Here is a 14,064-nt window from a genome sequence, read left to right as displayed (position 1 = left end):
ATCAATATCTTCAAGCATGACGAAAAAAAGTGCGGAAAACTGATTATTTAAGTGAATTTTCAAAGTCCCTTCGGACCATAACTCTGCACAAAATCATCAGACCGGAACAAAATTCAAACTTGATCTGTAACTTGTCATGATAAAACTATATACCAATTTTCAAATCAATACCTTCAAGCATGACAAAAAAAGTGGAAAACTTATTATTTGGGTGAATTTTCTAAGTCAAAGGACCATAACTCTGCAAAAAATCATCAGACCGGAACAAAATTCGCATTGATCTGTAACTTGTCATGATAAAACAATACACCAAATATCAAATCAATATCTTCAAGCATGAAGAAAAAAGTGTGGGAAACTGATTTGCCGGACTGATGGATGGACTTCGTCGGTAGGGGACTAATAATTTACACACCCTGTTTGGTGTGTATCTCCTGCCATATCAGTATTTGTTGTTTCTTTATATAGATCAGAAATAATTTATGTTAGAACCAGCTTAGCCAGTATTAGAAAAGTCTTGTTTTTGGCCCCAATTTGTCCTCTAGTTTCTTAACGATTAAAACCACAACCCACAAAATTGACCCCAACCTTCTGTGTGTGGTATGGAACCTTGTGGTACAATTTCATAGAGATCCATTGACTAATACTTAAGTGTTTGTCAGGAAACCAGAAAAACCTTTTTCCCCCCTTTTTTTGCCCCTAATTCCTGAACGGTTTGGGCCATAACTCCCAAAGTCAATCCCAACCTTCCCTTTAAGTATGGAACCTTGTGGTACAATTTCATAGAGATCCATACACTTATACACATGTTATTGTCCGGAAACTAGAAAAATGCCTTTTTTGGCCCCTTTTTGACCATTAATTCCTAAACAGTTGGAACAATAACCCCCAAAATCAATCCCAACCTTCCTTTTGTGCTATTGAACCTTGTGGTTAAATTTCATAGCGATCCATTCACTTATACTAAAGTTATTATCAGATGATGACCCCACTTGCATATCTTATAAAGGTATAAAGGGATACTACCCAAATTTGTACTTGATCTGAGGCAGTCTGTAAATGTTAACTATTAACAAGAGTGCACACGCTGAAAAGTCTCTATACTACTACTATACTGACCATTGATTGATGATAATCCTTAATATAAAATTTTACTACAAGTATCACATGAATATTTATGATCCAAGAAAATGAGGACTAGGTCAGATAAAGCAAGCTGGACATACATGTACACCTTCAATACAATCATTCCGTACACCAAATATAGATAACCTATTGCTTATAGTATAAAAGAAAAAGACCAAACCATGGAAATTATATATTGATCAATAAACCATGAAAATGAGTTTAAGGTCAGATGAACCCTGCTAGACAGACATGTACACCTTAAAATCATTCCATGCATCAAATATACTGTGGATTCATTATTATTCGTTGGATACCAATTTTCGTGGATTTTGTGGTTACCCGGATACCACGAATTCAAATGTCCAACGAATTACAAATTTTGTTTAGGAATTTATGCAGACTTTGGCAAAACCACGAAATCAAATATCCACGATAATGCAAGTTTTTCCTCAATCCACGAAAATTGGTACCCAGGAAAATAAATGAATCCACAGTAGTTGACCTATTGCTTATAGTATCTAAGAAACAAAGTCAATCAGGAAAACTTAACATTGACCAATGAACCATGAAAATGAGGTGAAGGTCAGATGATACCTGCCAGACAGAAATATATACCTTACAATCATTCCATACACCAAATATAGTTGACCTATTGCTTAAAGTTTAAGAAAAAGAGACCAAAACATAAAAACTTAACATTGAGCAATGAACTGTGAAAATGAGGTCAAGGTCAAATAAAATCTGCCAGACTGACATGTACATCATAAAATATTTCCATACACCATATATAGTTGACCTATTGCATACAGTATTAAAAAAACTGATCAAAACACAAGAACTTAAGTTTTGCCACTGAACCATGAAAATGAGGTCAAGGTCAGATGACACCTGCCAGTTGGACATGTAAACCTTACAATCATTACATACACCAAATATAGTAGACCTATTGCTTATAGTATCTGAGATATGGACTTAACCTTGTTCACTGATCCATGAAATGAGGTCGAGGTCAAGTGAAAACTGTCTGACAGGCAGGAGGACCTTGCAAGGTACGCACATACCAAATATGGTTATCCTATTACTCATAATAAGAGAGAAATTAACATTACAAAAAATCTCAACTTTTTTTTCAAGTAGTCACCGAACCATGAAAATGACAATGAAAGACGGAAACTTCATATCATAAGGCATCTATATACAAAGTATGAAGCATCCAGGTCTTCTACCTTCTGAAATATTAAGCTTTTAAGAAGTTAGTTAATACAGCCGCCAGATCACTATCCCTATGTCAAAGTCGCAGGCTCAACAAAAACTAAGTCCATCTATTAGAAAAATACTGAAAATGAAAAAAAAAAAATTTTCAAAAGTTTGCTTCAGAAATTATCTCTTAATAATAAATTAGCTTCTGCCAAAGTTTCATCAATTTCTATGAAGCTTTGACAAAAGATAAGTCCGTTTACCAGTAAAATACAGAAACAAGAGGCTGTCAGAGTGACAGCAAACCGGATTTTCCTGCAGAGGTCGAACCCTGAACAGTTGAGCAAGTATGGACACTTCATTTAAGCTTAAAATAGCTCTGAATTTGGATTGTGATTGAATATTTGACACAGCATAGGTTTGTGACACAAAATAAATGTGGTCAAAGAACTGAAATATTTGAAATTGGACATTCAGCATTTCAAAGAAGCCCATAAATTCAATTTTTGTTGAATCAAACAAAGTTTAATTTTGGACCCTGATTTGGACCAACTTGAAAACTGGGCCCAAAAATCTAATATTTGAATACAGGTTTAGATTCAGAATATGAAAGAACCCTAAATAGATTTAATTTATGTTGAAATGAAACCACAGGTTAATTTTATCCATAATATTTTCTGTGCAAAGGGAAATAACTCAAACTGGATAAATAGTTCTCAAGAATAAGATATGATGCAATTTTTCAAATTATAATCAATAATAGAATAGCACTCAAACATTGTTAGAATCAGCATATCAAAGAACCAAAGAATTCAATTTTGATGAAATTAAACAAAAGTTTAATTTAGGACCCTTTGGACCTCAATGTGGTATTATCTTATTAAAAATGAAAAGAAATACAGGTTTAGATTAAGCATTTCAAAGAATGCTATATATATTCAATTTATGTTGAAATCAAACACAGTTTATTTTGGACCCTGATTTGGACAAACTTGAAAACTGGGCCCAAAATCAGAAATCTAAATATATGTTTATTAATAGACAATATAAGCTTAGTTATTAAAGGAGTTCACTTCATCAAAAAAAAATATATAGCATTCAGAAAATTTTTACAGAATAACAAACAAACTTGCCACAAAATTCTTCAAACAATTTACCAAAGAAAAGAAGAAAAAAATCCAAAATTTTATTTATCATTAATACAATGTCTTTTCAAAATCTATAAAACTTATCAGTAACAAGAAATAATTGTAACAGGATGCTGTTACAAAGTCTCCCAAACAAAGCTCCAATAATTCATCATTCCCATGGTCGCCTGACATTGGGCAAAGTCCAGTACAAATTGGTTTGTGATATGCATAAGTGACGCCTATGGATTGACCCTGTATGTCATTCAAATCTTCTTGAAATGACGAACAGGAATATCTATGGTTGTTTAGGATTTGATTTTTTGTCCCATACAAGAATATATATGGTTTAGGGGTGGGGATCTCGACCGTTTACAAGTTCTTAAACAGGAGGGGGGTGGGGGTGACCCAAGGGGACTCGCCTTTTATTTCATTTGATTTTTGTTGTCCTATACAAGAATGTATATGGTTTATGGGTGGGGATCTCGACCATTTACAAGATAAAAGCACATTCTCAAATTGAAGGGGGTGAGGGTAAGAATATATATATGGTTTAGGGAGACTTAATTATCTACAAAATGTCTAATAATGAACAGTAAATTTCAAACTTCATTTATACAGTCCTACTAGTAAATTTCAAACTTTATATATACAGTCCTACAGATCTTATCAGGAAACAGAAAATTTTCAAATAAATCTGTCACTCCAATGATTATCATGTGCATAGATATTTTCTAGATCTAATTAATAATGAAAATCATACTTGCAAATCTGAAGGGTTTGAACAGAACTATGGTTTAACATAGTACTATAACATTACATATATAATAATTAATAATGTAATTAACTTCAAAATGTCTAATAATATAACTTATAATCATCACCACTTAGGAAATAGAAAAATTTTCAAATAAATCTGTTACTCCAATTTTTATTTTGAGATAAGACATTTACTATGCTTAGTCATAATATGATAACAAGAGAAAAATATTTAAAAATATCACTTTTGGATATTAAAAATGGCGATAACTCAAAAAGGAGAAATACTAAAATCGTGAAAATTGAACTTGACCTTCATTTAGTCACAAGAAACAACATATCTAAATTTGAAAAACTAGAGGCTCACCTTGGTCTATATGCATATTCAACAGGGGACACTCTCCAACATTGTAGACGAGAATAGAATTAATGACAAAAATCTCTGTTTTTTTTTGTATCTTATATTGCTGATCATTGAAGTCTGTTTAGTTTCTTTCTATTTTCATGATCTTATTTAGCTTTTGCTCTAAACACAAAAGAGGGTAAAAAAAACTCCTATAAAGAGTAACAGTCTACTCATTATATCAGCAAAATTTGACTTGTTAGTAGGTCTCGTCTTGCTTATCATTTTTGATTATTTAAGTTTCTATCTATCTATTATAATTAATATCATACAAGGAAAAACGCCAAAAAAATGGTAAAAATCATAATTAAAGGGCAATACCTCCAATAAGGAGTCGTTGGACAATTTCTGCCATTTATCATAATTGTAGATTTTGTCATGCTGATCATTTTTGTATATTTAGGTTTCTTTCTATCTATTATAAGTTTTAAGATATAAGACAAAAACGCAAATAAAATTGTACAAATCGGCTTCAAAGGAAAATAACTCTGATAAGGAGTCAACTGATGATTTCAACCATAAGACTTATTTGAAGAACTTGTCCTTCTGATCATTTTTGCAATTTAAAGTTTCTCTCTATCTTTTATAGTTTTCAAGATATGATAATAGGCAAAAATCGAAAAAAAGTGGTAAAATTTGTCATTTAAGGGCAATAACTCCTACAGGAAATTGTCTTACAGTTTTGACGTATATGGATAATTGTTAGAGCTCAACATTCTGAACAATTTTACCAGCTTCAGATTTCCTCTTTTTATAAGGGTTATCAGAATAATAGACAAAACTTGCATTTTACCCCATATGTTCTATTTTTTGCCATGTCGGCCATCTTTGTTGGCAGGCAGGGTCATCGGACACATTTTTTAAACTGAATACCCTACTGATGATTGTGGCTTGATTTTATTTGGCCCAGTAGTTTCAGAGGAGAAGATTTTTGTAAAAGATTACAAAAATTTACGAAAATTGTAAAAAATTGACTATAAAGGGCAATAACTCCTTAAGGGGTCAATTGACAATTTTGGTCATGTTGACTTATTTGTAGATCTTACTTTGCTGTACATTATTGCTGCTTACAGTTTATCTCTATCTATAATAATATTCAAGATAATAACCAAAAGCTGCAAAATTTTCTTAAAATTACCAATTCAGGGGCAGCAACCCAACAACATGTTGCCTGATTGGTCTGAAAATTTCATGGCAAATAGATCTTGACCTAATGAGCAATTTTATCCCCGTCAGATTTGCTCTAAATGCTTTGGTTTCAGAGATATGAGCCAAAAACTGCATTTTACCCTATGTACTATTTTTAGCCATGTCGGCCATCTTGGTTCGCGGGTGGGGTCATCGGACACATTTTTTAAACTAGATACCCTAATGATGATTGTGGACAAGTTTGGTTAAATTTGTCTAAGTAGTTTCAGAGGAGAAGATTTTTGTAAAAGATTACAAAAATTTACGAAAAATGGTTAAAAATTGATTATAAAGGGCAATAACTCCTTAAGGGGTCAACTGACCATTTGGTTAAGTTGACTTATTTGTAGATCTTACTTTGCTGAACATTATTGCTGTTTACAGTTTATCTCTATCTATAATAATATTCACGATAATAACCAAAAACGGCAAAATTTCCTTAAAATTACCAATTCAGGGGCAGCAACCCAACAACGGGTTGTCCGATTCATCTGAAAATTTCAGGGCAGATAGATCTTGACCTGATAAACAATTTTACCCCATGTCAGATTTGCTCTAAATGCTTTGGTTTCAGAGATATAAGCCAAAATCTACATTTTACCCCTATGTTCTATTTTTAGCCATGGCGGCCATCTTGGTTGGTTGGCCGGGTCACCGGACACATTTTTTAAACTAGATACCCCAATGATGATTGTGGTCAAGTTTGGTTAAATTTGGCCACATAGTTTCAGAGGAGAAGATTTTTGTAAAAGTTAACGGACGACAAATGACGAACGCCAAGTGATGAGAAAAACTCACTTGGCCCTTTGGGCCAGGTGAGCTAAAAATCATCACAGCATTTTCATGTTATTGAAGAGACTCTGTTTCGCAGCTGCCCATCAGCCAGCCCGCCCGCCGTACATCCCCAAATCGATAACCAATATTTCCTTCGAAAATTAAAAAGGAAAATAAATATTTTAAAAATTTCACTCTGGATACAGTATTTTGGTTATTAACAAGCTTCTGTCCAAATTTACTAAAATTCCATGAAGGTTTGACAAAGTAATTGATGTCTAACCAGACTGAACCTAAATGTTGCCACCACTGCTCGCTTTTGCAACATAAATGTCCCAGGCTCGACAAAAATAAACTATTGACAGAGATATGTCTCACCATTTTGTAATTTGATAGTATAATGCAAATGTTTAATCTAAATGACAATATTTAAACAAGTAAACTATGCAAAACATTCAAAGTCAATTAACCATGCCTGAAGGTGCAGGGCCAAATAACCTCCATGGAAATGAGAAACTCCAGTTCTTATACAAGAGGCTGTCAGAGTGACAGCAAACCGGATTTCCTGCAGAGGTCGAACCCTGAACAGTTGAACTGAAAAATTTGAAATTGGACATTTACCTATTATGGTCAAATATCCAAAATCTAAGTACATTGTTAGAATCAGCACATCAAAGAACCCCAAGAATTCAATTTTTGATGAAATCAAACAAAAGTTTAATTTAGGACCCTTTGGACCTCAATGTTGACCAATTTGACAAAGGAGCCCAAAATCCAAAATCTCTAAATACATGGTTAGATTCAGCATTTCAAAAAAACCAATAAATTCAATTTTTGTTGAAATCAAACAAAGTTTAATTTTGGACCCTGATTTGGACCAACTTCAAAAACTGGGCCCAACAATCCAATATTTAAATACAGGTTTAGATTCAGCATTTGAAAGAACCCTATATATATTTAATTTATGTTGAAATGAAACGCAGTTTAATGTTATCCATATACTTACTTATTCATTTTCTGTTCAAAGGGAAATACCTCAAACTGAATAAATGATAAAAAAAAATATTTCTCTAAAAGTAGATATGATTTAACCACTGAAAAATAGTTCTCTAAAATTAGATATGAAGTTATATAGTTTCAAATTATAATCAATAAAATTAGATATGATTTAACCACTAAAACATTGTTAGAATCAGCATATCAAAGAACCCCAAGAATTCAATTTTTGATGAAATTAAACCAAAATCAGAAATCTAAATATATGTTTATTAATAGAAAATATAAACTTAGTTTTTAAAGGAGTTCAGAATAAACAAACCTACCACAAAATTCTTCAAACAATTTACAAAAGAAAAGAAGAAAAAAATTCAAAATGTCTTTTATCATTAATACAATGTTTTTTAAAAATCTATAAAACTTATCCGTAAGTGTAATCAAACTTTATATATATAATTAACCATTTCTGTTCAAAGGGAAATGACTCAATCACATAATAAGTACCACTTTTGACTATTGGAAAAGGATATAACTCAACAAAGAGAAAAGCTAAAATCCTAAAAATTGAACTTGACCTTTATTTAGTCACAGGAAACAACATATCTAAATTTGAAAAAATTTCGTCAAAGTGTTTTCATGTTTGGCAGCCGCCCAATAGCCCGCCCGCCGGCCGTACATCCCCAAGTCAATAACCGATTTTTCCTTAAAAAATCCGGTTAAAAACAGCATACCAAATACCATTGCCTTATCATAAGTGGTTCCCTTTAAACAAGCCTTAACACAACCTATACAAAAGTTTCAGTCAATGAACCATGATGATGGGCGTGGCCATATAATCTCCATGGAAAAAAAAGACTTGCAAATGCTAATACAAGTAGATACAAAATATTTTTGACTTGTGTTAAATGACAATGCTTATAAATCTGCATATCAAATACCATTGACTTATCATAAGTGGTTTCAATTAAACTTACCTAAAACTTGTAAAGAAACTGCTGACTCAAAGATATGTCTTCCCTTTATGTAATTTTGATAGTATAATACAAATGTTAAAATTAAAACGTCAATACTTTAACCAATTAACTACGCAAAACATTCGAAGTCACCAACTTTAACATGTAGACTATGCAAAACATTAAAAGTGAATAGACTATGACTGAGGGGGTGGGGGAAAATTATCTCTATGGAAATGAGATGTGCAAATGCAAGTACAGTAAAACCTGTATAAACTGACCGGCTATAGGACTATGAAAAAGGGCCGGTTTGGATAGTGGGTCTGTTTATTCAGGTTTCCATTTTGACAGGAAGTTATTGACTTGTGACGTCAGATATTTTGCATGTAAAAGTTCTGTCTCATTGTAAATTGTAAACTAAAAAACCCATAAACTCGACAATGGAATGTCGTCATCCGGGTCTTCTTCATTATCAGGGTCATTGGTTTCGGGGGTTCACATCAGGGAACCCAGCATTTCGAAAACACGATGTAAATTTCTAACTCATCGATTTGAAAAAAAAAATGTAAAAGTTAAAACGTAAGTTCTATCCTAGATATATTCAGCATTTTTTTCAGTTTCTATTAATTAAAACTTAATGGTGTTTAAATAATAAAGCTCACTACTGTAAGTTCACGGTAAGCTAATTGATTATCATGAAAAATCATCTTGTATAAACAATTGTTTTGATTGTATATTGATCAATACTGTTATCAAGTTAAATTAATTAAACAAACCGGTTTTGACAGGTAATAATTGATGTAATTAAGAGTATTGGGACTGCATTATTAGACCAGAATTGGAATACACAGGATCCGGTTTTATGGGGGTATTTTTACAAAGACTTTGAAGGGGAAAAAATGGGACTTCAATTTTGTCCGGAATGTACAGGAAACCAGTTTATTCAGTGTCAAGTTTACCCAGGTTTGACTGTACATCTGCATAACAAATATCATTGACCGTCCAATAGTTGTTCCTTGATTTTTCTACTTCTTCAAACGAGACAAAAAAGCTTCTCCCCAGTTTCATAAAATTTTAAGAAGGTTTGAAGAGGTAACTGATGTCTAACAAACTTTAAATCAGACTGTATCAACAAGTAAACTGCAAAAAAAAAATTAAAAAATGAGAAGCTCCTAAGAGCCTGAAGCACTTATAAGAAGAAATAATAGGCCAAAACTCTGTAAAGTTAGTAGAAATAAATGTGGATAGTGTCCACATGTGGACACAGATGATGCCCCCGCTTGCATATCATATAGTTATAAAGGGACATAACTGAAGAACGGTAAAAGTGACGCTAACCAAATTTGAACTTGATTTGATAACAGGTAATAAGCATTGTGTATAAGTTTCATAACATTTGGTTGAGGCAAACTCAAGTTAGAGAACGGAAACCAATTTTGGGACGTATGTACGTACAGACGGACAAGGGTAAAACTTAATGCCCCCACCGCTACGGCGGGGGCATAAAAATGTCATTTATAAGAAGTGAGCCAATGGTTTCACTTGTATAGCTGATCAATTTTGAAGTTCACAGTTTCTACATATCTATTATTAGTTATCAAGTTTATAGGCAATATCTCATAAATTAGTAAAAAATAATCGTCATTTAAGGGCAATCACTCCTACAAGGAGTCATCCAATGAGTTAAGACATTCTGGCATATTTAATGATCTTGTATTGCTGATCATTTTTGCCATTTAAAGTTTATACCAATCTATGATAGTTTGACTCAAACAATACCTAAGCTGGTTCTTGGCTGACCAACACACTTTGAGGCTTGAGCATAGCGTTAATACAAGCGGATTCCAGTTAAACCAATACTGGAAGTTTGACAGACCAAGGGACACACCTCTTGTTTAGCATGGTATGGATAAAATAAATCCAGATAAGTATGGGCCAGTGTTCGATATTCCGATCTGAGATCGAAGTATCTGTATGTAATTGCCTTTTACTATTATAATAAAATAATGTTTTTTTGTCTCTGTTAATTCTTTGTACAATTTTTCCTATGGTTTTCGGCTGAGAGAATAATTTCTGACATTGTTTCAAAGGCATTTGTAAATAAATGGAGAATGTGTCCATGGGATGAACACAGATGATGCTTGCATATAACTTTATAAAGGGGCATAACTCGAGAAAGGTAAAACTGATGCTACCCAAATTCAAACTTGATCTATATTTTGTGGTAATTATAAGCATTGTGTATAAGTTTCATAACATTTGGTTGAGGAAAACTAAAGTTAGAGAATGGAAACCAATTTTTGGACTTACGTAGGGACGGACAAAGGTAACACTTAATGACCCCTCCCGTGAAAATTCAAATTTCTTTTCGTTTTGTTTTATTTCAATTTTTTTCCACAAATGAATACAAAAGATTAAAAACGCCATTTGAGTAGTTTCTATTTGCTGACTTAATCCTCACTTTATGCACAATCAAGCTCTTTAATGTATGATTACAATTAATTAATTATAAAAATTTTTAAATAATTTTTCATAATCTATAACAATGTATCGCTAACTTTTTATTAAGACGATCAAAGAAAATCTTAGGTAAACACTTGCAGGAAAAGAATGTCAAAAATGAATACAGTGGTCAACGACCAGAAATTTAATTAAAAGTATATTGTCAGATAAACTCATAAATCCATTTAAATCTTCAGAGGTCATGTTTTGACATGTGTATTGGTTGACACAACAAATGCAATTTAAATACTTTTGTTAACCTTGGGTTCATAAATTTGGTTCGACATAATGTTCTACCATTTCAATATTGTACAATATCCAAATTCATATGCACTGACAGCACATACAGAATTAAAAAAAAATAATTCATTTGATAACCAGAGTGCACACGCTGAAATGTCTCGCCTACTATACTGACCATTGATTTTATATTGATAGTCCTACATATAAAGTTTTACTACAAGTATCACATTAACATTTATGATCCAAGAAAATGAGGTCAAGGTCAGATAAACCAAGCCGGAAATACATGTACACCTTTAATACAATCCCTCCATACACAGAATATAGATGACCTATTGCTTATAGTATAAAAGAAACAGACCAAACCATGGAAATTCTATATTGACCAATGAACCATGAAAATGAAGTCAAGGTCATTTGAACCCTGTTATTAATTATATGTGATTGATTGATTGTTGCTTGTTGTACGTCCAGTGCCCATAATAAGTGAGAAATTCATATCACAAAAAAGTTATATAGTTTTTAAGCAGTCACTGAACCATGAAAAGAGGTCAAGGACACTACACATATGACAGATGGGAACTTGGTAACATAAGACATCTGTATACAAACTATGAAACATCCAGATCTTCTACATTCTAAAATATAAAGCTTTATTCAAATAGTTAACAACTCTGTCCATGCAGGATCACTTCCCTATATCTCCAATTCTGTGACTTTCATAGCAGGAGAGAAAAAAATAGTTCAAATTATCTTATCTGTAAAGCTTTTCCTGATGATCATTTTTGCTATTTTAAGGATCTCTCTATCTATACTCAGCAACACAAATAACACACCGCTTCTTTGCTGAAACTTTCCAATGCTTTAGTATATTCTAAAGTTTAAGGGTTGAACATGTGGCTTTTTAAGGAAATATCAATTTTCACAAAATCTGATGTTGATGAATTAAGAAATATTGCATCAAAATGTTGACTCATTTCAATTAGTATTCAAAAAGTTGAATGCAATAATAGGCATACTTGCATTTTACCTGTTATGTTCTTTTTTTTAGCTTTGGCAGCCATGTTGGTTGGCAGGTGGGATCATTGGACACATTTTTAAACTAGATACCCCATGGATGATTTTGCCAAGTTTGACCCTGAAGTTTCAAAAGGGGATCCCTGCTCAACAAATTTGATTATCTCCCCTTAACCAACGTTCATAAACTATTGGTCTGAAAAAACCTACTGAGCTTTTTCAAGAAAACTAATCCTTCCAACACAAGTAGAGAAACAGTAATTGTAAGCAATCATGATGGATGGATATAGTGATTGAAAATCAAGTACAACAACAGGATCATGGTAAAATCTGGATTCTGGTTCCAATGTTAAAGGTATACACTCTGGTGCTCTCATTCTAGCTCGCTGGTGCACACTTGGTGAGACTGAGATAAAATTCATTGGTTTAGCCAGTCGTAACATCATTGATTCAACTCGGTACTGAAATATATAAAGTTAATATGTATTACTGAAAAATTATTACACCAGAGTTTTCGATATCATAAACTAGTCAAAACATTTACAAAATTTTATCATCGGTACAAGGACATCATTCGTAAATATAACTCAACATGCAGACATCTTATACGTTCGGGTATTTCACATCCAATCTTTTATGGTAATATTCTTTACAAAGCACAAAAATGTCAGTATTCACCTCAAAAGCTAACAAAACCTTTAAACAGACTTATTAAGAAGGGATATAGTTACGATGCTGTTGTCAGGTCATTAAAGATTGCATATTTTGGCTTTAATATTGATTCACTTATGGGGTCTTTGCATCGGAATCAAACACATTTATTCTAAAACCAGTTGTTGGCATGACACATATATTTTATGACGGTATAATACTAAACCCCTTACAGGAGGGATTGTGCCTGATATTCATATGATGAAGACATAATCTTTCAATCAGTTTAATTGAGGTCTGAAGCTGGCATGTCAGTAACTGCTAGTAGTCTGTTGTTATTTATGTATTATTGTCATTTTGTTTATTTTCTTTTGTTTCCTATTCTGACATCGGACTCGGACTTCTCTTATACTGAGTTTTACTGTGCGTACTGTTGTGCGTTTGTTTTTACTACATTGGCTAGAGGTATAGGGGGAGGGTTGAGATCTCAAAAAACATGTTTAACCCTGTTGCATTTTTGCGCCTGTCCCAAGTCAGGAGCCTATGGCCTTTGTTAGTCTTGTATTATTTTTAATTTTAGTTTCCTGTGTATAATTTGGAGTTTTGTATGACGTCCATTATCACTGAACTAGTATACATATTTGTTTAGGGGCCAGCTGAAGGACGCCTCCGGGTGCGGGAGTTTCTCGCTGCATTGAAGACCCATTGGTGGCCTTCGGCTGTTGTCTGCTCTATGGTCGGGTCGTTGTCTCTTTGACACATTCCCCATTTCCATTCTCAATTTTATATACAATTTCACTGTTTGTTTGTACATTTAATTTGAAGGATTATTTGTAAAAGAAGTGTTTGGCACCAGCAAACATGTTTAACTTAGCCACATTCTTTATGTGCATGTCCCAAGTCAGGACCCTGTAGTTCAGTGGTTGTTGTTGGTTCATATCTGTCGTATTTGTTTTTCGTAAATTGTTTTGTTATAAAACAGCCTGTTAGTTTTCTCAATTGTATTGTTTCATATTTTTCATGTCAGGGCCTTTTATAGCTGACTATACAGTGTGGGTTTTTCTCATTGTTGAAGGCTGTACTGTTACCTATAACTGCTTACATTCACTTCAATTGAATTTAGGTG

The 14,064-nt window shown here is 33.0% G+C and overlaps 1 protein-coding gene across 4 annotated transcripts in view; it reads right to left on the bottom strand.

Annotated features, from left to right (window-relative positions):
* LOC127724637 (uncharacterized) overlaps positions 1-14,064 on the bottom strand; it is a 640,225-nt gene that overhangs the window by 204,905 nt on the left and 421,256 nt on the right. For 2 of the 4 annotated variants that reach the window (XM_052231644.1, XM_052231645.1), the window contains exon 24: positions 12,498-12,748. In XM_052231644.1, coding sequence (XP_052087604.1) covers positions 12,498-12,748 — 251 coding nt within the window. Of the gene's footprint in view, positions 1-12,497; positions 12,749-14,064 lie in introns of those variants that run through there. The other 2 variants (XM_052231646.1, XR_007992624.1) reach the window with 2 other exon arrangements.

This window comes from Mytilus californianus, unplaced genomic scaffold (genome assembly GCF_021869535.1).
Source record: "Mytilus californianus isolate M0D057914Y unplaced genomic scaffold, xbMytCali1.0.p SCAF_14, whole genome shotgun sequence".
NCBI lineage: Eukaryota > Metazoa > Mollusca > Bivalvia > Mytilida > Mytilidae > Mytilus > Mytilus californianus.
This window is presented reverse-complemented; position numbering and strand designations above follow the sequence as displayed.